General features: G+C 37.4%; 2 protein-coding genes and 1 long non-coding RNA gene across 3 annotated transcripts; all 3 read right to left on the bottom strand.

Moving 5' to 3' along the window:
* Nucleotides 1-2,040: 2,040 nt before the first annotated feature.
* LOC148868114 (uncharacterized) lies at nt 2,041-3,102 on the bottom strand. Its single transcript, XR_016106695.1, has 2 exons — nt 2,982-3,102; nt 2,041-2,410 (listed from the first exon to the last, which is right to left on the bottom strand). It is a non-coding gene; the product is annotated as an uncharacterized LOC148868114 (long non-coding RNA).
* Nucleotides 3,103-10,482: 7,380 nt separating this feature from the next.
* Nucleotides 10,483-22,779, bottom strand: LOC148868113 (ubiquitin-conjugating enzyme E2 7-like). Its single transcript, XM_088967883.1, has 6 exons — nt 22,293-22,779; nt 22,071-22,173; nt 20,828-20,925; nt 20,640-20,740; nt 13,226-13,303; nt 10,483-10,940 (listed from the first exon to the last, which is right to left on the bottom strand). The coding sequence occupies exons 1-6, from the start codon at nt 22,339-22,341 to the stop codon at nt 10,863-10,865; spliced, it is 507 nt and encodes a 168-aa protein (XP_088824009.1). The 5' UTR covers nt 22,342-22,779; the 3' UTR covers nt 10,483-10,862.
* Nucleotides 22,780-24,615: 1,836 nt separating this feature from the next.
* Nucleotides 24,616-25,932, bottom strand: LOC148868112 (uncharacterized). The gene is made up of 2 exons (XM_088968314.1): nt 25,752-25,932; nt 24,616-24,779 (listed from the first exon to the last, which is right to left on the bottom strand). Exons 1-2 carry the CDS (start codon nt 25,930-25,932, stop codon nt 24,616-24,618), a joined length of 345 nt encoding a protein of 114 aa, XP_088824440.1.
* Between the last annotated feature and the right edge of the window lie 1,280 nt (nt 25,933-27,212).

The following is a 27,212-nucleotide window of genomic DNA, read 5'->3' as shown; positions in this document are numbered from 1 at the left end:
ATTTTGCCACGTGTTAAAAACTGGTTTAAACTTAGCGTCTATTATTTTTTGGATTTTAAGAGTGGAAAAAGTTAATTGATGAAATTTTAGCGAGAGCCAACCAACCGGTTGGTGACATGGGATCTAATCCCGCCTGCGTTAGGATGTAAGGATGCAAACGGATCGGATCGGTAAATTTGAATCCGATCCGATGCTGTTCATGTGATATCTGATCCGATTGGGTCTGATAGGATTCGATTGGATTTTTGGATCTTATTTTATTTGATTTGTTTTTTTTTTAAATAATAAATTATTGAAAGAAAAAATAAAATATATCAACTTAAATAAAAAACAAAAAATATAAGTATTTTTAATTATTTTTATCATATGTATTACATGTTTTTATAAAAAAATAATAATATAATATAAATAATATATTTTATATTAAATATATATATATTTATTTATTTATTAATAAACATATAATACACCGGATCAGATCTTAATAGGGGATGATCTGAGTCCAATTTGAAAATCTGACCAAGGGTGATCTGAATTTGATCAAATAGGATTAGATTTCAGATCAGATCAAATCATGATCCGATCCATTTGCACCCTTAGGGGAAATGTTCTCAATGCATAACAGGATGTGCCTATGAGTTTGTTGTGAGGCGCCCTATAGAGGAGCAGATCCCAATTATCAAGAAGAGATTAAAAAAAAGAGAGATTTTGGTTTTTATTGACTAAGATACCCTTATTTTTTGTTTTAGATTTACATGAATTCAACATAAAATTTTACATTTCTTGGATATTACTTCTAACACTTGGATGAAATAGAATTACCCCTTTTAATAATGATTTTTATAGTTAAAACTTAAAACCGTCATTATTTTATTTACTTAAAAAGTAAAAGAACATGAAAAAATACAATTACTAGTATTTCTAGAAACCAGGCAAGTGAATGCAGGCCTGCAGGGAAGTGGAGTGGGAAAAAGGTCTTACAGGCAGGTTTCAACTCATGAAAAACCCAATTCAACACTTCTCGAATATATGCTTTTTTAACCCGCGATCGGTAACATGTGTTTCGTTGAAATTAAACATGTGTAAGCACTAAGCAGTGTTTTTAACCCGCGGTCCGACTGGTTGATTCATCAGTCATTACCCAACTACATTTCTGGGTCCGTTTCACCCAAACTTTTTTTTTTTTTCATTTTTCATTTTCGGAAGCCACCCCGGAAATGTTCATCTATTAAAAATATTTGTCGACTAGGTCAACCATTCAGTGATTGAACCATTTGACCCAGTCAATGGGTCATGGATTGAATATTTTTTAACCTGTAGTCTAACTGGTTGATTCATCATTCAGTTATATTTCTCGATTTCTGTCTCCGTTTCACCCAGACTGTTCACGTACCAAAAAAATGGTTCATTCGGTTAATGATTTAGTGATTTGACAGGTTAAATCGTTAGAGCCAATCCATGTATCATAACTTATATATAATCCTGTTTTTCATTCCATGACCATTGACTGGGTCTAGCAATTCAATTGTTTAAACAATTTTTTTTTATCTAATATAATAAACATGTGATATTAGAAACATCAGATATATCTAATTTTAGGGGGGTATAACTTGGACGTGCTCAGATTGAGTTTGCCAAAACTTAAATGGGCCCGAGTCATAAGCAGTGTAAATGTGTAATATGTTAAAATTTGGGCCAATTCGAGTTGCACCCTATCTATCGTTGTGATTAAGGTTTTAAAATCCGATCCGGAATCAGAATCACTTTGGTCACATGTTTTTAGGTTAGTGGTCTGACCATTCAGTTTGAATGGATGGTCCATCTAATTTAAAATTTTAAAAATTAAAAAGTAATTAAAGTAAAAAAAAAAGATAAAATATGTTGTTCGGGCTGAATAGATTGACAATTTGACCACCTGGATCAATGAGTCATTAACCAAGTCAATGGTTTTGGCCAAATACCAGGTTTAAGGTGAAATGAAACCGGTTGCCTAAATAGCTACTAAACTAAATGATCCAACCATCTGGGTCAATAACAGTTCAGAAACACTAGTTGAGATAGTAAAATGGTTCATATTCAGGTCTGTTTGAAAAACAATAGTAAACACCAATACGTGAAAAAAAAACAAATATATAACACTCATAGATAGAGACTCAGACACTTCTTGTAAGACTGAATGAAAATATAGGAAAAGAGTGTAGGAGGTTTGGATTCCTTAATTATTGTTTTTTTTATCTTTCTTTCTTTTTTTTTTTTTTATATATATCTTTTGAAGGCTACACAACGGGGGTAGCCTATCCCCCAACCCAGTACAGATAGGATATGATCCTAAGTCTCCACTATGACCAATAAGAGACCTTAACAACCAGTTGATTGGCACCTTTTGCTTTCTTGCCTTGTTGGAATCCACCTTTTCAAAATGGACATAAAAAACAATTTATCTGATTTAGAATAAGAACAAAAAACCGTTTGATACCCACACGGTATCATATCCCTCCCTAGTCTATACCCAAAAGCTCATGTTTCATGTTTGTATTCAAATAACAATGCCAGTTGTAAATTAATTAGCTTTGTTTTATACTTGCAAATTTTATATGTTTTTCTCGCTAAATACAGAATTTTATATATTGCACTTTAGTCACATGTATATATATACTTTTCTTTTTTTAAAGGTCCTTAAAGGCAATTCCATTCTTGCATTAATAATTTTGCACTGTAAACAAACAAAATAAGGTAAAATTTGAAACAAAAATAAATTAAAATTTGTATCAAAATCATTTGTACTATCATAATTTTGCATCAATATAAATAAATTTACATTGCAACCAAACACAGGCTAAACAGCAAAAAAAGAAAGAGAAACAAAAATATACAACTAAGAACAAAATAAATGGGCAAAATTGTCATTGAAAAATCAGGAAGTAACTAATTATGTATTGCAGCTTATTGTACAAGGTAATCAGATATATTCCAAAGCTGACCTTATCAATCAAATAGGAAGCATGCTAATATTCTCTTAGATGCGTGTATGCTTTGCATGCACTGTCCATATGCATAATGCATCCCCTTTGATCCAATGAAGGTTATACATGAAAAAGAAACTGCACAAATAAAGACACTCAGGAGCAGATTCCACGACCACTTTTGTTTGTCCAATAAATAAATTTAGAAAATAAAGAGAGTATCTAGTGCTAAACTGATCCAAGACGGCTCTCTAAATTCCAAAGAGACAGAAAAACAGGAAAAACGACCACCAAGAAAAAAGGGGGTGAAGTGGGGGAATTATTTTGTATCTCAACACCCCAAAATACACGCCTAGCAAAGGTTAGGTTTAGTTTCGGTGGCATCAAAAAATAAAAATATTCTAATCGAATCAACTTTTATTTGGATTTGTATTGGGATGGGTTCTTTTGCACAGGACTAGTGGATCTGCTACAGTGCTAATAACCAACGCTTCCAACAAGGTACTACAGCCTCGCATCGGGAACATCTCCGCGTGAATGATCTCGGTGTGCAGCTGCAGTAGCTTGTTGGCACCTGCCCTGTATCATCAAATTTAAATCCTTCTTGTCTCTGAAAACTTTGTGTCTAGGCCAACCCTTCTTAATCAGAGTTCGGATCGAGCTCAGATCTGCTACCAGCAGACACTAGACACTCCCAACGTGTTCCAACCAGCCACTACAGTCGCATTTTGGCAACATCTCCCCATGAATGAAAAGGGAGATGCCCTCAATTTATGGCCGCAAACGCAATGGCTTGGCGGGATAGTTTTGACAGCGCTTCGTTGATGACAGATCCCTACCGTTTGGATCTGCTCCCAAAAAAACATTCTTACACGCATCCAACATGATTTGCACATCCCAATGAGACTGGGACTAAATTCAAACACACCATGAGATGTGTGGTGTAACAAATCCCAACTGCTTTGATCATTGGAAAATATCAAAATAACAAAAAAAAAAAAAAAAACCCTCTTCTGAAACAACACAAATAGGCTCGATACAACAAAAATCCCATATAATAAAACGAGAGCATATCTACTGCTTGTGGTCACAGCACTCTCTTATGACCCGAAATGAAAATATCAGTTGAATAATGTGCATATGGCAAACAATCAATCATACAATCTAGAACTTCTATTTATGATTGGTGTGCAGCAAAATCATTGGTCCCATTCTACTGCCTCTAAAACATCTATCAAGTTCAGCAATCATCTCTCTTACAAACATGCCACTAAATAATATAAATTTATGTTAAATGGCATGGAAGATTTATTTGATTTCCTTTGGAACAATTTTCTATTTCATTGCTGGTGTTTTCGTGAATATAATGAAGTCATAAATGGCTTAGGGAGTTCCTTTATTCCATCAGTCTAAGGATTCCCGTGCTTGGTCCCCGGACAGGTCTTTGTGCCAATATAAATCAGAATCAGAAAGCAAGATAGGGGTGCGAGTTGGGCGGGTTGGGCCAGTTTTAGCTCAACCAAGGCCCAATCCTAAGAATCGGGGCTAAAGATTGAGTCAGAGGTTAAACTCGAATTGTCTAACCTGAGCCCAACTTGCACTAAAATTTGATAGACTTGGGTTGAGTTCAAGACGAATAATTAACTGATAAAACTCAGATTAGATGTTCGTATATGTTCAGATCAGAAGAAAGAGAAGGAGAAGGAGAAAGAGAAGAAAAAGGAGAAAAGTCATAGCCGAATTAGAGAGAAAAAAATCTCAAAACCTCTAGTCGGCCCTTCTTTTATTTATACTCTTCTAAGATATATAAGGATTACCATTGTGCCCTCACTTCAGCAGAGCAATACATATATAACTAAACATAAAAGGACTGTACTACCCTTGTACAACCGACTCTAACACTCCCCCTCAAGCTGGTGAATATATGTTATATAATCTCAGCTTGTTACATATGTAGTCCACTCTTCCCCAATTCAACCCTTTTGTAAACAGATCTGCCCATTGATTTCCTGTGTTCAGATATGCTGTACTTATCACTCCACTAAGCACATTCTCACGTATAAAGTGGCAATCCACTTCTATGTGCTTCACCCTTTCGTGAAACACTGGATTAGAGGAGATACGAACTGCAGCTTAGTCATTACAGTAGAACTTCATAGGAGTGTCAATCGAGTATTCCATCTCCTTTGGTAGATGCTTTAACAACACCAGTTCACATGTTGTGTGAGCCATAGCCCTATATTCAGCCTTTGCATTGCTTCTTGCTACCACTGTCTGTTTCTTACTCTTCCATGTCACTAAGTTCCCACTAAGAAAATTGCAATACCTTGTAGTGGACCTTCTGTCAGATATGGACCCGGCCCAATCAGCATCCATGTATCCCTCTATCTCAAGACTTCCTCCACTCTTATACAACAAACCACGATCTGGAAAACCCTTCAAATACCTCACAATCCTTAGGACTGCCTCCAAGTGTGGGATTCTCGAATTCTGCATAATTTGACTCACTACACTGGCCGCAAATGAGATATTAGGTCGAGTGTATAGACCGTTTCACCCTCCCCTGAGCAACAATCCTTAGTGGTTGCTCCATGTACACCTCCTCAAGAAGATCACCGGCCAATCAAATATAGCAGCAAGAGAAATTAGAACACGAACTGACCCAATTTTGGCAACCAGAGAGAAGGTGTCTGTGAAATCAATACCATACTGCTGTGAATAACCTTTGGCAACTAACTGAGCTTTCAACCGTTCAACACTTTTGTCAGGTAAGTATTTAACCGTGTACACCCACTTATAGCCGACCACATGCTTACCGGGAGAAAGAGTAGTGAGGTCCCACGTATGAGTACGAGTTAGGGTCGAGAGTTCTTCTTCCATTGCTTGGCGCCACCTTGGAGAATTGAGGGCTTCTTGGACATCCTTGGGAACAGAGATTGAGGATAACATAGAAACAAACTATCGATGGGAAGCCGAAATGTGAGATACAGAAACAAAGTTGAAAATGGAATGGAGAGTGCAACTATATTTACCTTTCCGCAAAGCAATAGGAAGATCAATGTCAAAACTTGGAGTTGGGGCTGGGGTGGGATCAACTGCCGGATTTGTCAATGGTGACGAAGCTAGGGCAGGTGCCGATGCTTGGCGATGTGTATACACTTGTCGGATAGGTGGTCCTCTCTCAGGTAGCTGCACTAGAGGCAAAGACTGGATCACGACTAGAACAAGAGGAACGAGATCCTCGACAAGAAATGGAAAAGGGGGTGATGGCAACAATGGAGAAGAAGTATCCGACCTGGAGAAGAAAGGAACAGACTCAAAAAATGTAACATCAGAACATACAAAAGAACGTTGAGAATGAGGATTATAACACTTATACCCTTTTTGAGTCCTGGAATAGCCAAGAAAGATACACTTAGTGGATCTAGCATCTAACTTGTCCATTCCAGACCCAAGATTATTAACGAAATACACGCATCCAAAAACTCTTGGAGTAAGGGAAAATGAGACAATGTGGGAAACATAACAGAGAAAAAGGACTGGCCTTCAAGGATAGACATGGGCATGCGATTAATCAGAAAGCAAGATGTGAGTACAACATCACTCCAAAAGGGTTTGGGGGCATTCATTTGATGTAAGAGGGATTGAGTAGTTTCCAAAATGTGACGATTTTTTCTTTTAGCCACACCATTTTGTTGAGGTGTAAATACATGAGGTTTGATGGATAATGCCATGTTGTTCCAAATATTCTTGAAAGTGTGTGGAAAAATACTCACGGCCATTATCAGAATGAAGAATTTTAATATTTACACAAAATTGATTGAGAATTTCAACATAAAAATTCTGAAAAATAGAAAACAATTCACTTTTTTATTTCATAAGGTAAAACCATGTCATCATTGAATAATCATCAACAAAAATTACAAAGTACCTGTAACCATTATAAGACACTACTCTATTTGAACCCTAGATGTCCGAATAGACTAAAGAAAAAGGACTCGATGTACGACTATCAACTCTAGAGCTAAAGAAGGCATGATGATGTTTCCCAAACGAACATGACTCATAATTTAAGTTAGAAAGACGACGCAATAACAAAACAAGTAACTGAAGAGCTCTAAGAGATAGATGACCAAGTATGTAGTGTCACTGATAAGGGGAGAGAGATGACTGAAGAGCTATTGTCGAACCACCTCCATCAAGATAATACAATCCACCAGTTTCATGCCCTCCACCAATCTTTATCCCCATCTTGAGATCCTGAAGCACACAAGAGGAAGGGTAAAAAGTTATTGAGCAATTAAGAGACTGAGTCAATTTACCAATAGACATCAGGTTAAAGGAAAACTTGGGAACATATAAAACTGAGGAGAGGGATAATGAGTCAATGTCAACATTACCAACACCACATATGCCTGATGTAGAGCCATTGGCAAGAGTAATAGATTGGGAAGTAGAGGACAAAGAAATGGATGAAAACACACATGGAGTTCCAATCATATGATTGAAAGCTCTTGAATCTATAATCCAATGGGAAGATGTGGATGCCAGACAAGCCATACATGTGTTTGCAAGGGTACCTGTGTTCTATTGAGATGTACCCTGAATGAACCACTCATACTCATCCCATGAAACACTCGCCATCTCTTTTCTGAAAGTATTTATAGATGTACTGGGAATATGATCAGTGACTTGAGATTCTTGTCTTGAGCTACCACCATTTACAACTGCATGATTCTCCCAGGTTGAAGGTGGGCCATGGAGATCGTAGCAAAAGTTGATAGTATGTCCCTCCATACCACAATGAGTACACATTCTCTAAGTATTACCATGTCCCCTACCACGGGCTCCCCCCAAGTCTCATCCTCCAACATGACCATCACCACTATTATACATTTCACCACCACCACGACCATACATGGGTCCACCACCACTACCACGACCATGCTGACCTCCTCTACCACTACGACCTCTCCCTCTCGTAATTGCAAATGCAGACCTATCTGACATAGTGGAAGTCTCTATGGGTCCAACTAAAATTCTCCGAAGAAAAGCAAACACTTCCTTAAGAGAGGGAAGAGCGGATCCACCTAATATTTGTGCCATTACGGGTTCATACTCAGATTTCAACCCTACTAAAAATCTGGTCACATCCAACTGCTCTCTTTGTTGTTGCTGAATTTTGACATCAGGTGTAAGAGGATGATAAACATTCAACTCATTTAGTAAATTTCTCATACTGGCATAATAGTCCTCAAGACTCTGATACCCTTGTTGCAGGTTGAAGTACTCTTGGTACAATTGATAAACCCTAATAGTGCTATCTTGTCCAGAATATAGTTTCCTTGCATGATCTCACACTTCCTTGGTTGTATCTAAAAACATGAATTTCACACTAATTTTAGACTCCATGTTGTTCCATAGCCAAGTCATAATTTGAGCATTCTCCTGCTCCCATTCATCATATCCTAGAGAATCAATTGAGGTTTATCTTCTCTCACATGTTTCACTTTCTTTTTGGCTTTCAGGAAAACTTCAACAGACTTAGCCCAAGGGACATAATTCTCACCATTCAGTTTTATGGAGATCATCTGCACATTCAGATAATTAGAAGGCACCATCACACTTGATTTATATTCACTGCAGTCTCCCATGACTGCCCAAAAAAATAGTGGGAGGTTGTACCACTAAATTGTTACTCTACTACCCTAATAAATCACCACACTCCACACGAATGACTAAACACCACCAGGGTTCCTAGTACTAGGTTTCAGTAGCAACACTCACAATTATTCACCATTGTTTCAACAATAATATTCACAACTATTCACCACTTTTAGCAACAACACTATCGTTGTCGTTTACTGTCAGCACTAGAAACCCTCACAACACACCTCACGAATAATATTTTCAGTTCTACAACATATAAAAGAAACTTGCAACATACCACAACTTCGTTCGAACATCATGTACCTGTCATGTAGAGGGTACAAAGTCTGCAATGTCACTATCACAAAACCAACCCTCTTCGAATTGTGAGTATAGGGTTTTCAACCAACCACACAAAACCATAATGACTGCACTCATTAGAGGCATGGAAACCCCCAAAAGGAGAAAACAACCAGTCCTTTTCTTCCTTCCTGGAAAAGTCTCTAAATATCAATGAGAATTCTGCAAAACCCTAGAGAGGAATGCGCAGAACAGAGAGAAAAGGAGACAACTAATCTGAACTGATTATCATGGCTCTGATAACTCAGATTAGACGTTTGTATATGTTCAGATCAGAAAAAAGAAAAGGAGGAGAAAGTGAAGAAAAAGGAGAAAAGTCACAGCCAACTAGAGAGAAAAAAAAATCTCAAAACCTCTAATCAGCCATTCTTTTATTTATACTCTTCTAAGATATACAAGGATTACCATTGTGCCCTCACTTAAGTGAGGGCCACATCAGCAAAGAATGCATATATAACTAAATATAAAAGGGCTGTACTAACCTTGTACAGCTGACTCTAACATTAACCCACACCAAAAATTAATGTACATGTATATGAATATATATATGCATATATGCATATATGTATCACTTATTAAACAAAGCTATATATATATATATGCACGCAAACCTAGATTGGGATAATATCAGGCAGGGCTCGGGCGGAGGTAGCCTGGGTTCAGGCTACCTAAGAGTTAGGCATAAACCCAGCCTCAAAAAAAAAAAAAAAAAAAAAAAGCGTGAGCTTTTAAGGCCCGAGGACCAAAAACGTAAACCCAACGCATATAAAATTGTGGGTTAGGACAGTGTGGGCGTGGGATGGTCCCACCCACTTAGGCTGGGTTAGCCCAAACCTACATTGAAAAAAATCGGGTTGGTTAAGGTTGATGTTCGGGTTGAGGTTACGTCTAACTTTTGCTAACCTAACTTAGGTTGACGATTTGATGAGCTAGACTAGCAGAAGATAAAATAATGAAATATTGTCAGTTTCTAACGTAAATCTGAAACCATTGACAATTCAGCTGTGTTGTTTTTAAGGTAGAACAATTTCCGTCAACTTTTATGAATTTTCATTGACTAGTACAAGGCGTCAAGCATTGGAGAACCAGATTTTCAAAGGGTTGTATAAAAAACACAAGAGAAAAGAAAAAGCAACTTAACGATGGGGGATGCACAAAGATAGTGTATAAGAACTCTAGAAGGGACATCAAGGTTGGGTTGGACTCTTTACTTCAAGAGAGAGTGCACGTTGATAAAACTCAAGTCCCAGAACGATACTGTCGATACTTTGAACCCTGGTTGATCTCATTCTCTTATTCATCAGTACATTGATACATACAAGAAGCATAGGAGGAAAATTAATTCTTGTTGATTGTATTCTCAAACGTGAAGGGATGGAACGGAGCTTTGCAGGCCTTGACACTTGGTTTGCCAATCCAAACCAAGGGATATTAACCAATTTGTTAACTTAGAATGTTGAATCTGAACATGGAAAGGGAAGATTGTTCACACTTCTCAATCACTCACGTGTTGTAAGAATAAAGAAATCTATTATCGACGACATGCAAAAAAGGTAGATTCAGTATCAAACTTATTTCCGCTATGGCCTATGGGGAAAGGAAGGACGAGTACTACCTTCAGGAAACCAAACTACAAACTCATGGGGATAGCCAGTCATTCAGCACTTGACCAAACCCGTTCAAAATACAAGTTCAAGTTACATGTGCCAATAACATGTTACTTGAACAGAAAGATGCCGGGAAGGAGAAAGACGGCTGGAAGAACTTCAATGGAAATTCTACATGAACCGGACATAATTACCAGATTATCAACCACTTCTCCGACTCAATAAAATAACGATTACCAGGCATAGACAAGTAAATAACTGGCATGGAACTGTTGGAGACATATCACAACATTTCTTGAGACCGTCTCACAATACGGCTTACTTTCTTCTTGAATTCATCCCTCCTCTCTCTCCACTCTTTCTGCAATTTGGACAGAGAAACCAACAATATTAGGACCTGAAAACTGAGAGCAATGATGTTTTAATATTAACAGCAAAATTAATCATTATCTGGGGGGAATGCTAGTAAACACTGAAACGTGCACAATTTCACACTACGGACGTTGCACCTGATCTAACTTGAATTTTAAATCTACTTTAACACCGAATAACCAAGTAAACAGCTCCCCTAATGTGTTAGTATCATGGTCTCTTATCTCATCATGAAGCCAAGAATTTCCCACCATCCCAACCACATTCACTGATGCACACCTAGGCTCAGTTTGGAAAGAATACAAATACAAATATATGCATTGCACATATATACAAAATAACACAATACAAATTTTTGCACTCAACATATTTGTATTTGCGCTCCTTCCAAGCTGTGCTTTAAAAATACAACTGTACTGTACATATTTATCTTTGTACTCCTTTCAAGTTCCAAACTAGAAGGTTTTGCACTCTATATAAATATAAATATGTTTTGCACTGTATATTTGGAAAGAATACAAATATAAATATATACAGTGCAAATATATGAAAAATAATACAAAATATCAAGTTTTGCACTCTACATATTTGTATTTGTACTCCTTCCAAATTGAGCCAAAGATACAAATACAAATGCATACATTGTAAATACATACAAAATACAAGGCTTTATGCTCTGCATATTTATATTTGTGCTTCTTCCAAACTGACCCTAAGGCTGTGTTTGGTTGCAAGGCAAAATAAAATATACTTGCACTGGTGCAAAATCATGGTAGCACATGATTTTGGTGCAAACTATGATTTAGTTTTATTTCAAAATTTATCTTATGTTGTTTGTTTGCAGTACAAATGAAGTAAATAAGATCTGAAGCAGAATAAATCAAAACTCAAAACAAAATTAAATCAGAATTTGCATTCTTTTAATTTGCCCTTCCATGCATTTGTACTAGTACAAATAAAATAACACGGCAACCAAACAAAGCCTGAAGGCTCAGTTTGGAAGGAATACGGGTGCAAAATCTTGTATTTTGTATTATTTTGTATGTATTTGCACTGTACATATTTGTATTCATAATCTTACCGTCTTACCAAACTTGAGCCTAAAGTTTGGAAAGAGTACAAATACAAATATATACAAAATACAAGGTTTTGTGCTCTACATGTTTGTATTTGTAGTGTAAAACCTTGTATTTTTGTATTATTTTGTATGTATTTGCACTGTACATATTTGTATTCATACTCTTACCTTCTTACCAAACTTGAGCCTAAAGTTTGGAAAGAGTACAAATACAAAATTATACAAAATACAAGGTTTTGTGCTCTACATGTTTGTATGTGTACTCCTTCCAAACAGAGCCTAAAGTTCAATTACATATTGCACTTCCACATCATTGTCATTTTCTAAATATTCTATCACGCTACAATCAGGAAGGAATAGCTTATAGATTTATCTTTCCATCTGAATTATTTGACTTTAAAATAATAGGTCACTAAATAAGGCTATATAGTACAGAAAGGTAACAAATGAACAGTTACAAACAGCATTTAAAAGCTGACGCAAAAGGCAAACCATTTCTCCTTCAAGGTGACAGTTTTGACCCAAAGATGGAGACGAATGGCCCATTGCATGAAGGTGATCAAGTCAGTTAAACAATCTCTCTCTCTGAATTTCAAAATTCAAATTAATAAAAAACAAAATATACAACCGAACCATGACCTGTTGAGCCATGTAACAGTTCAATAGTATGGGTTGATGATTCTTAGACCAAGTACACAGGTTTGCAGTTTAGGGGGTGATCAATACTATGGTAGAAGCACATTCCATTCGATTCTAGAACACATCATGCAAAAAAGCTTTCTTTTAAAGCCCATGGCATGTTCTGAAACGGGCTGTGATTGGTTTTGGAATGCAAAATAGTGTGGATTTTGGAACATAACAAAATCTAGTGTTCCAAAACACACCACGCCTTGAACAATCAATGAACATTGATTTCGTATACTTTGGCAACATTTATATTTCAAATCCCGATGCTTTGAAACACACCACACCACCACTGTACATGTGGTGAGTTCCAAAGCCTACCATTTCAAACACAACAGTGAAGCCTAGTAGCCAAGAACACACCATACCTTTCGTCACACCCCCTAAACAAATTTGTGGGTGATCCGAACCACCCTTCTTTCCAAGCAATGAATTGAATGGTCTAACCATGGAGAGGCCAGCAACAACTTGAAAACACTAGTGATAAAGATGAATTATAACATTTCACTTACTGCTGCTTCAATATTTGCAGGAGATTCATCATTCGGGCTTGACAACATGGAAATGATACTCAAGACTATGCTTTCAACCTGCACCATCAAATAAATAAATTCATTTCATGTAATAGTAACACTAAAAATGGTGCAATTATGGATCATCATTGTAAACAAACACCTCTAATTCATTTCCCAGATAAAAATTATAACATGACCAGGCTAAATATATGATCAAATAATTTATTATGATTAAAGATAATGTAACAATGAGGCAAATGAGCTTAAAGATAATGTAACAATGAGGCAAATGAGCTCTATGTGAGATAAGTAAAATGCTAAGTACAACCAGAACCGCAATAAGAACATTGACTATAGTTGTTAAAATTTCCTATTTCTTTCTTAACAAGGCAGTTAATACGTTGTTAGCTGAATTAACAAATGCTACAAGGACTTTTCAATATCTTGAGGGAGACTCCTATGTAATATCTTCTTTCTGTAAACTATTTTATGTAATTAACATTTTTTCACTGCAATAACATAATGAACATCTAATTTTACTTATGCACTTTTTTCTATAGAATACTACTATGTACCAATGATAGACTAACAAGACTTCTAAGGTATAACAACAATTCAAAATACATGATGATGCCAATGAAGTATGATATCGGGAGAGCTTTGAAGAATCAAAAACCCCCCTGTAAATTTCGATGAATACCATCTGATTAGTTACCTCTTTTATGATAACAGTTTGATTGGTTATAAGTTTTCCGGTATCATAGTCAATCCCTAGTCTAAATCATGTCACTAGGTCCATGATTTTTTGTCTTTCCAAGTAAAATTCCCAGACCAGACAAGTGTCAGATTCTGATTCCCAATTTCTCATATCCATGTTAAAGCAGCACCATTTTTCCTAATAGACCTAGTTAAATTACAAGTTCACTTGTTGGTTAAACTATCAAAAAACATAAATGTCAACAAGGAATGGAAAAAAGGAAACACATAAATCCCTTGTCATAATTACCTAAAATAACTTGAGAGATAATATTTAATTTACCTAATATTGTTAAATCTATAAGTTCATTTTGAGTTTGACTTCTGATATTTGCAAGATGCTTAGCAAATTTACAACAAATCCCACATTTCACTAAAACGAAATCAAGGGAAGAAGGAAAATCATCAATGGCATCATAACAGTATGCCTATAAAGTTCGTTGGTCAAACTAATAGACTATAGGGGTTCGACTAATATACCAGAAAAACATGATATCTAAAAATTATGTGGCCAATCAACCGGTATCATAAATGTGCAAACGAAACAGGTGGAATTTATCAGAATTCATGGGTGGGTTTTGATCAGTGTTTTAAAAGCACAATGAGAAATTTGTGCGCAAGGCGCAAGGCACAAGGTGAGGCACACCCCTTTTTGAAGCAAGGCACAAAATACAAAAAGCAGCAAAAAAATCAAAAAACAAAAAAGATAAAATTTTAAAAATGCCAAAAATTCAAAATATTATTCATAATAAAATAAGGGAAAATTACAAAGACCCCCCTTGTACTATGGGGTCAGTGACAAAGTCCCCCCTGTACTTTTTTGCGACAAAGACCCTCCTGAACTTTAGCCGTTAGACAAAGGCCCCTTCCATTAACTGTCAGTTAACTTTGACAAAAATTTCATCCGACTGTTTAAAGTTTTTTAAATGTCCAAACTACCCTTCTTATAATATTCATTGTCTTCTCGATTGAACCTCAAAACTAACCTCAAGCACTCTCACACTGCCCCAAACCCGACCATTGCCAGCCAATAGTGGCAAGACCTGTGCCATTCCGGGCCTCTCAGTTCACTCCCAGAGAGCATAACAGTCTTCGGCAGTCCCATTCCGTCAAAGACCTGTGCGACCCATCTGGTGTTCTTTGGGAGTGAACTGAGAGGCCCTGATATGGCTGGATTGGTGGTGGGCCATGACTGGGTCTGGGTGTCCTGATGGTTGAAGCAAGTCCTGATGCTATCATTGTCTCATCTTATTTGGTAGGTAGCATGCAATGAAGTAAGAAACAGTAGACTGTTCCTGAAACTCTTAGAAGTTGTATTCAAAACAGGGAATCGCATGAATGATGGTACATTTCGTACACTTTTGAAATTAGTAGATGTCAAAGGAGCTGATGGAAGACAATTCTCCTGCAATTTGTTGTTCAGGAGATAATCCGCTCTAAAGTCATACAGGCTGTCCGTATGGCCAGAGAGAACCCAAGCATCTCTAGCGTGAAAACAGAAGATCTACTATTGGAGGAGAATACTCCCAAGAAACAGAAGACCATTATCGTAGCCTTGGTCTTCAGGTTGTTTCGGGTGTGTGTAGTGAGCTTGAGAACGTCAAGAAGGCAGTAGTATTGGATGCAGATAATATAACAGGAACAGCGACCAAACTCGGACATATGCTGATCAAGACCAAGGAGTTCTTGAACACAGAAATGAAGAGTTCAGAAGAGGACAATGGATTTCACCGCACACTCAAGAGTTTTGTAGAGCACACAGAGAAGGACATCACACACTTGCTGGAGGAAGAAAAAAGGATTAAGACATTGGTGAAAAGCACTACTAATTACTTTTATGGGCATGCGGGCAAGGATGAAGGCTTACGCTTGTTTGTGATTGTCCGGGATTTCCTGATTATATTGGAGAAGGTGTGTAAAGAGGTGAAAGAATCACCAAAAATGCCAACAAAGACACCATCAAATAAGGAGGCTGCAAATGTGCAATCTTCTTCCGATTCCGGTCAACCGCCTGCTCCACCAGAACCACCACCTAAGCGGCCTTCAACATCAAGACGGAAGGATAATTCCAGTTCTGATGAAGAAACTTAATTTCGTTAGTTTTATTTTTTAATTGGCGGGAGATGTGGCGTGTATTTGCATTTCTTTTGCTTATTAGAAAGCATATTGACTACCTTTTTTATACACATAGAAGACTCAGACTGTATTTTGTAAGAATTTCAAGACTTACTCAAATCATCAAGTATATATTCTAGGTGATTATCATCTTTAGGAAGCATACATGTTGGGTGACACAGATGACAGTGGATCTAGGCCCCAATAACTTGTCTGTTTCTTTGGTAGGTACTCTTCCGTTTTATGCCGAGATACGGAAGTCGCCATTTCCGGAACTTTGTAGAGTGCTCAGGCTACAGAGGAAGACCAGCAATCAAAACAAACAAAATCCCTCTGGAGGACCAGATAACCATTCTAGGTTAAATAGGTTTTAAGAGAAAAAGGGTAAGAAAAAGAAAACAGAAAAATTTTGGTGGAGTATTTTGGTAATTTAACATTTTCCGTCATCTGATTTAACGGCCAAGGGGGTCTTTGTCTAACGGCTAAAGTTCAGGGGGGTTTTGTCGCAAAAAAAAGTACAGGAGGGGACTTTGTCACTGACCCCATAGTACATGGGGGGGTCTTTGTAATTTACCCTATAAATAAAAATATAAACTTTAATTTCAAAATAAATATTTAAAAAAATATATCAAAAATTAAAATACATAAGCATAACATGTAAAGCATATTCAAATGAAAATATAAAAATAAAATCAAACATATAAAACATTTTCAAGCATGTAAAACCCACAATTTCTTTTTTCTTTCCTTGATGTAAAACATCTTGCATTCTTGATTCTACAAGCCGCCTTTGTACCAAGCGCCACGAAGCAAGCCCAAACAAATCCATATTAGGGTCTTAAATTCTTAATCCTTACACTATGAGAACCCCCTATTTGCTAGTATTGTTCATTCATTCATCTTAGTAAAATATCTTCTTAAAAGACAATTAACATTATAAAATCATTTATTTTTGTGCAAGGGTTAAGAATTTAAGACCCTAACATGGATTTGTTTGGACTTGCCTCAAGCGCCTCAAGCACACCTTTTAAATCATTGGTTTTGATCGGTCAAAACTCTTCCGGTACCATGTTTTTCTGGCATCATATCAATTTCCTTCTAATCCTAGTGATTTTCAATAAACAATCTGAGTTCCATAACATTATCTCTATAACCCTGGCTTCAAGGAGAAAAATATCTTCTACCGAGTCTAGCAATTCATATTACAAACTGAATAAACTATATCCATAAAATCCATCCTCTATAGCTAGAAAGCCAAGTTTTCAATACGAGGCAAGATGTCATCACATATGCTTGTGTAGCCTTGTGATAGGAGTTTCTACCAAAATGGGTGTATAAATTCAAAACAGAAGTGCGGAATAAATGTGATACCTAGGAATGATGACTTTTGGAGTGCCACTGAAACAGTCTCATGCATGACTAGATCCATACATACAGATCACAGAGAAAACAGAAAACAGAGAACCCTTAACTCGTGGAAACTGGCCCTTAGAATAATGGTTATTAGTTACCTATTAACCCCTTCACAGCCCAGTATATCTGCAAACTCACTAGCTTCCAGATGAACTGATGCTATGATGCAGGGACAGAAGCAGAGAAAAAACCATGAAGAAGAAATCAAGATTCTTCTTATTCTTGAACTGATGGAAATTTTGTAATTATTGAGTCATTCGAATTTTAGTACTTTTTTTTAGCCTTCATATTTATTCTTTAGTTTATTAGTGCCTTCTAAACAGGATTAGTCATTTTAAGGGGTCAATTTAGTTTATAGTCATTAGAGAATATTTGAAATATTGAAAATTTGAAAATGCAGTTAAGTAAATTTCTCTTAGTCATATTTTCCTGGGTATAAACTTGTCTATTTTGCTTGATTTTGGTGTCATTAGACAAGTAAATAAGTTATCTATCCAAAAAGACTAAAATCTTGCAGATCCAACATGCCTTGAGAGAGCTATGGTCACTTTGCAAGTGGGATAAGTGCAGTGTTGGTAGAGTTATTTTATGAGTTGAGAATCCCTATGAGTGTCCTTGTGGGTTGCCTATTCAGTTGCCTATCAGCCTCCCAATTGAAATTAGTGTTATGTAGTTGTTGAAGTGTCTAGGTGATTGTAGGCAATAGTGGAGCACATAGGTGTTGCCTGAGTGACAGGAATTTTATAAATAACAAATTAAAATTTATGTCAGTTCCTTAGTTTTACATAAGGATCAGCATGTATACTAATTGAAAAATAGCAATTGTCTTTATTAAGAACATTAAATTTCTTCTTGAAACATAGTAAATCACAATATGTAAAAAAACAATACTATTTTAAATATGTTACTTTCAATACTTTCAGAAAGAAAGTTAATATAATTATATTTAATAGAACAATTTTACATCAACTTAGCAATTAAAGAATGACATGATTTTACATAATAAAAATTTAAGATAGTAAGTGGATCTGCTGTTTTAACATTAAAGTGGGACTAGAAAAATCAAAGAAAAATAGAATGATTAAAAAGAACCAATACATCGGTTTGTGTCCTATTCTCAGTTGTCCGGGGTAAGTTGGGACCTGGGACTTACAGAGCTTGAACTGGCAACTTTGCTCTTGCAAGTCCTTGATTCTGTTTTTCTGGATTTTTCAAAACCTGATGGTCATATTTGGACTCCACACCCTAGGGGTTTGTTTTCCTGTGCTTCTTTCTTCTCTTGCTTGTTCAGCCCCATTTCATTCCCCTTGTCTGTTAAAAGAATTCTGGTCCAAACCTCTCCCTCCCATGGTTGGGGCTTTTCTGTTGGGAAGTCTTTCTTCAAAAAATAAACATGTAAGACACCTTGCAAAAAAGAAGACCTATCTTGTGCCTTTCCACAAACTGGAGTATCCTTTGCAAAGCCTGTGGTGGAAGCTTTTACCACCTCTTAATTTCTAGCCCTTTTGTTGTAGACCTCTGGGAAAAGGTTTTTGATCTTTTTGGTCATAGGTGGGTTGTGCCTCTGCAGATTGGAAATCTCTTTGACTCCACGGCATTCAGTTGGCCAAAGAAGAGAGGTAAAGTCATGTGGAGATGCATTAGAGCTGGCTGTGATATGGACGGTGTGGGAGGAAAGAAATGGTAGTCTTCAGTGACAGAGAAAGGAGTATTGAGGCAGTTTGGGAGTGCCCCAAACTTGTTCTCAGATTTCTCTGTTAATGACTTGTGGAGAAAATGGGGAGCTGTTGCTAGAAGTTCTACTGCAAGGAACAGACCAGTGGTAGCTTGGGAACCTCCTGATGAAGGCTTTATTAAGTTGAACTTTGATGGCAGCAGCCTAAGGAACCCAGGTCCAGCTGGTGTAGGAGGGGTTTCTAGGAATAATGAAGGACTAATTGTTGCTGTATTCTCAGGCCCGGTTGGAATAGGGGACTCAGTTTTTGCAGAACTCCAAGCAGTCTTGCGAGGAGTACAGATTGCGAGACAGCTAAATTTTGATAGACTGCTCATTGAAGGTGACTATAAATTGATAATAGGGTGGCTGAAGGAACCAGAAACAGTGAGTTGGAAGTACAATGAATCTATGAAAAAGTTCAAATGGCTAGTTAGAGACATGACAGTTCTTGTCAAATGGGAAAGGCGGTCTGCAAATGGAATGGCTGATCATTTTGCGAAGATGGGGGTGTTTAAGTCTGAACTGTTCTTGGCTCAGTTGTAATTTGGGCCTTTGTATGGGGTCACACCATGCATCCCTATTGGATAGTTTGTCTTCTAAATCTTGATGTAATCCTTCTTTTTTAATAAAACCTATCATTTATCAAAAAAAAAACAAAGAAAAATAGAAGCCTTTTTATCTTTCCCTGCTTTCTTTCTTCTATTCTCAAAACCTATGGATCTTTGAAATTTCAATAGTAAAACTTTATAACAAAGCATAACTGGTACATATATACATGTATAGCATCTAATAGGATGCATTTATACATACTAATAAGATGCAGCTATGGTAATGGTATTAAAAAGGCACCTGCCTTGTGGTTTTTGTTGTATAGGCAGGTGTCTAGTCACCTAGGCAATGACTTGAAGGTAGATCCAAGCCCTTATGATTAGTCTATGCAAAGAGTCATTGTACTTGAATAATGGTTTGTTTTTAAGTTAAATTCAGGTACTATCGTACTAGTGTGATCTTCTCTTTCTCTTTTTATTGTATAATTCTGAATCTCTCTCATAATTCCGGTCATTAGTTTTTCTCTTCTTGTCACCATGTTCACCATCTGAAGAAGCAATTCAGATGGGTTCCAAGGATTTTGCTTCTTTTATTTGGTGCCTTAGGACCCAAGGGACCCCACTGTCTGAGCTTGCACTAAATCAGTCTTGTTGATCAAAAATATCTATTGGTGGATGGGTTGGACAGATGGTGCAGGGGGAATATCATGTATGGTACCAGGTTAAGTAAATCAACAAGGAAATAGAAGAAAACGATGCATTTTTCCAAGTCCATATGCACATCTTAGTGGCATCAGGAAATATAGCTATTTACCAAAACAAAAGATGATAAATGCATTAGGTTTACATGATAAATCCATACCGTGTGGACAGGTGACCATCGTTCACTGGCAAGCTCATATCCATTGGGGTCTTCCCCAGGAGCATGAAGGATTGAGATGCAAACACGCCCATCAGGATAAACTATGGTTCACAAAGGGAAAAAAAAATCACTTTTTAAGTAGAATTAATGTAAATGAGCAGAAGTCCACCTAAAAGATAAAAACTAACCATTTGGATGCCACATCTCAGAAACAAACCTCACTGTCGGAGGACTGTTTGGGTAATTAGATGGAAAACTCATAATGGCATTGAAATAACCTCCATCACTGCAATAAGATGATGTGTAAATTTTCAAAAATATCATTGCTGAATAAAAACAGCACATAATTGCATGTCCACTAATTGCAAAACGTCACAGCCAGTTATCAATATATCATGATTATGCCATAAACTGAACCCCAAGGGTTCCTATACAATTTCACCATAAAATCCTTCTCTAAAACATGTTAATTAGTGTTTGAACTTTGAATTTTAAGGTTCAATTCATGAATCTCAAGAAATGTGATTTGAAACAAATAATCAAATAACCTTATAGTTTATGATAATATTCATAGACCAATTTGATTCAACATTTTTTGTCTACTTGCGAATTGCGATATGATTATAATTCTCGGAACATTTGGGTCATGTTTGAAATACAATTCCTTGGTAGCCCCTTCCCTCAAGGATAATGAGAAGCAAACAGAGAGGTATGTGTGTAGGAGAAGGTAGCAAGAGGTAAGAAAGGTACCGTGCCTTTAGAGTAGCATAAAATTCTAGAAAAGCAACATAAAGCAGGAAAGAAACAGTCCCTCCACAAAAAAAAATAAATAAATAAATAAAATAAAATAAAAACAAAACACAAAAATTTAGTGAGCAAAGCCCAGGTATCTCATAAACACGAGAATGCAATTCATTCATTCACACGTTAATAGCAAGACTCGAACAATTCTCACCAAATAACAAAACTAAATCAAACACCTTCAAGGCTAAAGCAAATCAAATATGAACATCCTTTTAGTTAAGATTTGAAAACTGAATATAAAAAAGAAGCAAACCTGAAAACCGAAGAACCATAGAAAAACGAAAGATAAGCTCAATAAAGGAAGGAAATTTTAGTAACCCCACACGTGTAGGAAATCTAAGAACTTTGTCATCCAGAAATGAGCATCAACCCTAGATCAGGCTAAAGGCTGAGAAACCTACATCAGAGCATAAGAGCAGCTGGAATTATAAAGAAACCGGTTAAACCAACCGGCGTAGGACAGGTCCCGTATATCTCAAGCCCCTTCATCCACCAATCAAAGCAAACAAGAAGAGAAGAGTAATCACCAACCACCGGAAACAAACAACCGAGAAATGAATCAAGCATGCAAAAGGAGAAGGAGAAAAGTAATTCATTCTTTAAACTAATAGATACAAGGTTGCTTACTAAAGGGTATCAGGAGGCCCGATAATTGTAACGCTCCATTCGAATATATTACTGTCATCTACCAAACCGGCAGAGAAGCCATCGACCGGATTTTTACAAAGATCTGCACGGACAAAGAAGGAAAAAAATATTCGCATGTCTCGGATGAAAACAAAACCCTAGAAAATGATGGAAGAATCTTCATAGAAATAGAAACCATAAATGTAAGAATTCGATCCAAACCTTTCAACTGTTTGTGAAGCAAAAGGCTTGCTTGAGTCGCTGCAGCCATCAGTGATGAAGGATAGAGGATAGATATAAAACTAGAAAGAGGGGAGAGCGAGAGCGAAAGCGAGAGAGAGAGACTGCTCTGACTTGAAAGCGTTTTGGAGGGGATCGAATGCTGTGCGAGCGAAGAGGAGGAACAGAGACCGCCGTATTGCTTTTATAAGCCGACACACTTCTATTTATAGAGAGAGAGAAGAGTAGAGAAAACAACTTGCTCTGTTTACGCCTGCTTTTGTGTAATTTCAAGATTTACGAAACGAAACAGACGACATGGTGAGGGGAGAGAGAGAGAGAGAGAAGAGGAATTCCAATCGCTTTGATCCGAATCTGGAATTCTGGATTTGATCCAAAGGTCTCCACTGTGCCTACGTGTCTGATGCCGAGTGTTGTACGTCTACCACCACCACCACCTTTCTTTTCCTTATTTTATTATATTCTGTCCAATTTGCCCCTGGAAGGCGCAACCTTACATATACACGTTCTTGATTGCGGGAAGACAAGATGTTTTAAACAGGTAGACCCGAATTCGACAATGGAGAATAGTAGAATATACAGTACGTTTTCCTCTTGTGATCTGAAAATGCATATAAATTAGGTTGAGTAGAGTATGGATAACCAAACAGACTCAGACCATTCCGCATTAGAGTGTGAAATGGATCCTGATTCATTGGAGGTTCTCGGTTCTCCTGATCCGAACCGTTTGAATGCCCTTCTTCCCAAAATTGGCCTCTCATTCAAAAAAAGATGAAGAAGATGGGCCACCCAGAGATCCTCGAGGACGCATCTGACTCGAATCGGAACAATTATTCCCACTTGTTTTCAAATCTATCGTAGTTCTTTACCTACTTGACAAGATGGGCCACCCGGTTTTCTATTTTGGGGCTTGAACTGATGGCTGGTTTTAATCGTATGAGAGGGAGAGTATTCGTCATCAGGCTTGCTGACTCCCTTAAAAAGAGGGGAAATGGGGAATCACTCTCTTTTTCTTTTTCTTTAATGGTGTGGAAGGAAAGGAGCTGTATGGTATATTATTTTCTTAGATGGAGCCATTGAAGGACTGTCTCTCCGAACCGCCCAATAATTTTTGCTTATTTGGTCAGAATACCAGCCCAATAACTTGGTCCTACCTAAGAAGGAGAATACTCTTTAAGTCAAAATGATGATCCTAAACATCAATTTCTTAAATATATTTCTTTCTTGTCCTTTTTTATTTTATTTTTTTTCTTTTTGGTGCTATTTTGGCAACCGCACATCCCTTTCTTATAAACATAGTAATCTCCACAAACTACAGAGATATCATTATTTATTTATTCATAAGAATTATTATATAAAAACAATTTTGTCATTAAAGTTTTTCAATGATTCTTTTCTTGTTACAAGTTTCGAAAACAAATCAATATCTGGTGGTTTGGAAATAATTTGTTTTTTCAAAACAAAAACAAAAAATATATATGTTTATGATTGTGTATGTATTTTTTGTTTTCAAAACTGAAACAAAAAAAAATATTTCTTGAGTTTACGGTTTCAAAATTTCGTTTTTATCCTGTTATTTAATATTGTCTCATAAATTATATAATTTCTACGTTATAAAATTTATTTTTTTTTTAAAAACCATTAGTTCAATGATTCAAAAAAACGTGTATTATTTTTTTTCTTAAACAAAATCAATTTGTTTCTTTCTTTCGAAAATGAAAACAAAGTTTAAGACAATTTTTTTTTATTTTACATTTTTTTGAGAAAATAAAAAGGGACTATAGCCAATAAAGACAACTTTTGGGTTCTAATATTAATAAAAATAATATTTTTAATATAATTTTTAAAATAAATAAATTTTTTTAAAATATTAAATAAGAAAAAAACACTATTCATCTTACAAACAATTCATCAGTACCGCCACCCGCCATTGCCTCCGGTGACCTCTGGCAACACCTTCCCCTACGGCCGTTGCCTTCGCCCACCTCGACAATACACTCAAAAGCCAGGAATTCATAAAAATCATGACTAAATCTCCATAGCCGAACAATACACTCAAAATACAAGCTATCTAATGGACAGAAGCCAGGAATTCATAAAAATCATTTATTGATTCAACAGTAACATCGAGGAGAAAAAGAAAAAGGAAAAAAAAAAGGAAAAAGAGAAAATTAGCGTTGAATGAAGCTGAATTGGATTATTGCCGGCAATCTACGTACAGAGGTGTAACCTGACAACGATTCCTTGTCGAAACCTCAACCGGAACTTGGGGACCACATTCCTTGGTAGCATGCTTCGAGGGCATCTATAGCTTTAAATCCTTGTAAAACTTTTCGATAAACTCCTCAGCTGCCTTCTCAACATGGCTGTCCTCGTCAGTGGATCTTAACGGGAATGGCGAGTCCGTTATCCGCAACTGCCGTACCATGGGGCTCTTCCCGAACCCCGGCAATTTACCAACGGAGACGGCTCCAAAATAACATCATTGCTCAACATCTCTAACATCTTCTGCACCTCTTTAATGGTTGCTGTGTCGTCTTGATGGTGCTGGTGAGAATGGGAGGTGTAGGTGTTGGAGAATAATGAAGTCACTGTAATTTTGGAGGAGAAGTTCTGAGGAGCATCTGAAGTTACTATCTTTAGAACGTTATTTGCCCCTACTCAGTTTTACTGAGTTTGCTGTTGGGTTACAAGCAAATTTGTTCCTACGATACAACAGAGCCTTAGGCGAGAATCTGCAACCAGCAAAATTGAAGAGTCTCCAAAGAAACTTTATGTGAGACTGTATTAGACAGGACTGAGAGAGAGAGAGAGAGTGAATTTCGAAATTGCGTGATTTGGAGTCTAATTCATGCTCCTTAAATAATTTGTGAAGAGATATAAAAAAAATGTAGATACTAGTTTAGAGAATGCACATTGAACATTCACAATTTCAAACATTGTGACTTTTAAAAAGTAGTTAACAGCTGGTGACTGTTAACTTTGAATTGTGCCTCTTGATCACACCCGATCGAATCGTGACGAGCAAAATGCGAGCAAAGTGCGCCTCTAAAGCGCCTCATTGCACCGCACACACGCACGCGTGTTACGCGGTATCGAATCCCCATACTCTCCTCTACTAATTCTAAGGAGTGTAAATCAGCTCCTATTGAAAAACTGAAAATAAAACTTATAATTTTCCAATGTGAGACAAGTTCAAAACTGGGTTTTTGTAAGAGAAATTTTGATTTTTCAACCAAGTGTGCAAGTGCAATTTCTCATATAACTGACCAATCAAACCCATTGGATTTAATCTCTGATGAGACTAAAATCCAATAGTAGGAATGATAGTTTTTGCACTTGTTGATGTGAAACCTGAAGTAAGAGGGGTAGGCTGGGCTGTTGCTGCAGCTAAACTCGTACTCACGAGGAGCGACGAACGACATTTGTATGTCGTTCTACCTGCAACTGAAGTTGGAGGGTGATGAAACATCAGGTTGCCCAACGCCTTCCCTACGATCTTGCTGCGTTTCATCATCAGTTTCCGCTTCGAGATGCCTTTTCTCAGCATGTAAAACACTATACGTACGATGTTCCATAGTCTCTTGGCTATGTACGGTGGACTTGATTCCACCTCCTCCATAGGTTCAGAGAGAAAGAGAGAGGGCTTTCCTTCGAGATCAGAGAGAGAGAGATCTGGAGGAGTTTCTATGACCCTTCAATGGAAGGAGGGTAGAGGCAGCAGCCTTGGCAAAGGCGAAGGTGGCGGAGGTAGGCAAAGGCATTGCTGGAGGTGGCGGTGGGCGGTGGCACCAATAAATATTGTCGTTTGATATTTTTATTAAAAAGTTAACATATTTTAAAAATTATTATAAAATATTAATTTTGTTGATATTAAGACCCAAAAATTGCCTTTATGGGCAATAATCCCAAATAAAAAAACATAAAACCTCCTCACTTTATAACAGTGACAAATAAACTTTCATTATTGTGCATTTATGCTTTTTCAATCTTTCTATTATGGGTTGGGTTGAGATTATTTTCATGACTTGAATTGCAAAAGCTTTAAATGAGGTAGATGCAAACTGATGGAGTGCGATCCAGCCGGTCTTAGCTATCAATGACCTTGCTTTTGAACGGGGTAGCAGGGAACTTGAAACGGAGGAGATGAGGAAGCTCCGAGGGGGAACCCGGTGTAGCGGCTCCGAAGCTCAAGTTAGAATCCTTCAAAAGCAAGATAATACCAGATAGCGCAAAGTTTGCATACCTTCTTTGTTGGGGGGCAGGGGCTCTTATAATCACTTCGCGCACTCTCTACGAGGCCCTTCTCAGGTCGGGTATGATTACCCTTGCGCTTGTCAATTCGGCTGTCGTCCTTTCTGTTGGGACAGAACCGTCACTGCCTAACTATCTCTCTAACTGGAGATGGCGGTGTTAGTGGCGGTGGCAGGTGGCCGTTTAGAGTGCGGATGCCAAGCGTCAGATCCCAAGTCAATCAGGTGTGGCGCCCTCGGGCACAGACTTCCTCAGTGTTAGGCATGGTACGACTTGTTTGGTTTTTTGGTGCCCAGAAGGTGATGCGGAGTGGTGAGCGAGGAGAAGTCTTGAGTTCGGAGGTATCTATAGGGTTGGTCAGTTCGGCGAGGAATATCCCGAGCTGTTACAAGGTTGGCCAGTTCGGCGAGGTATATCCCAAGCTGTTACAAGGTTGGCCAGTTCGGCGAGGTATATCTCGAGCTGTTACAAGGTCGGCCAGTTCGGTGAAGTATATCCCGAGCTGTTACAAGGTTGGCCAGTTCGGATTACTCTGGTTTTGGGCCAAGGGTGAGTTCGGGCCCCCCGTAGGGAGTTCGGTCCGCTGGTGTCCCCTTGTTCACGCCATAGGCTTGGCCCTTTTGCCGAGCTGTTGTTTCGGCCACGTGT

Source organism: Nelumbo lutea, chromosome 2 (assembly GCF_056320005.1).
Source record: "Nelumbo lutea isolate HS-2025 chromosome 2, American lotus-T2T, whole genome shotgun sequence".
Lineage (NCBI taxonomy): Eukaryota > Viridiplantae > Streptophyta > Magnoliopsida > Proteales > Nelumbonaceae > Nelumbo > Nelumbo lutea.
Note: the sequence above shows the minus strand (reverse complement) of the source record. Positions and strands in the feature narration are given on the sequence as shown.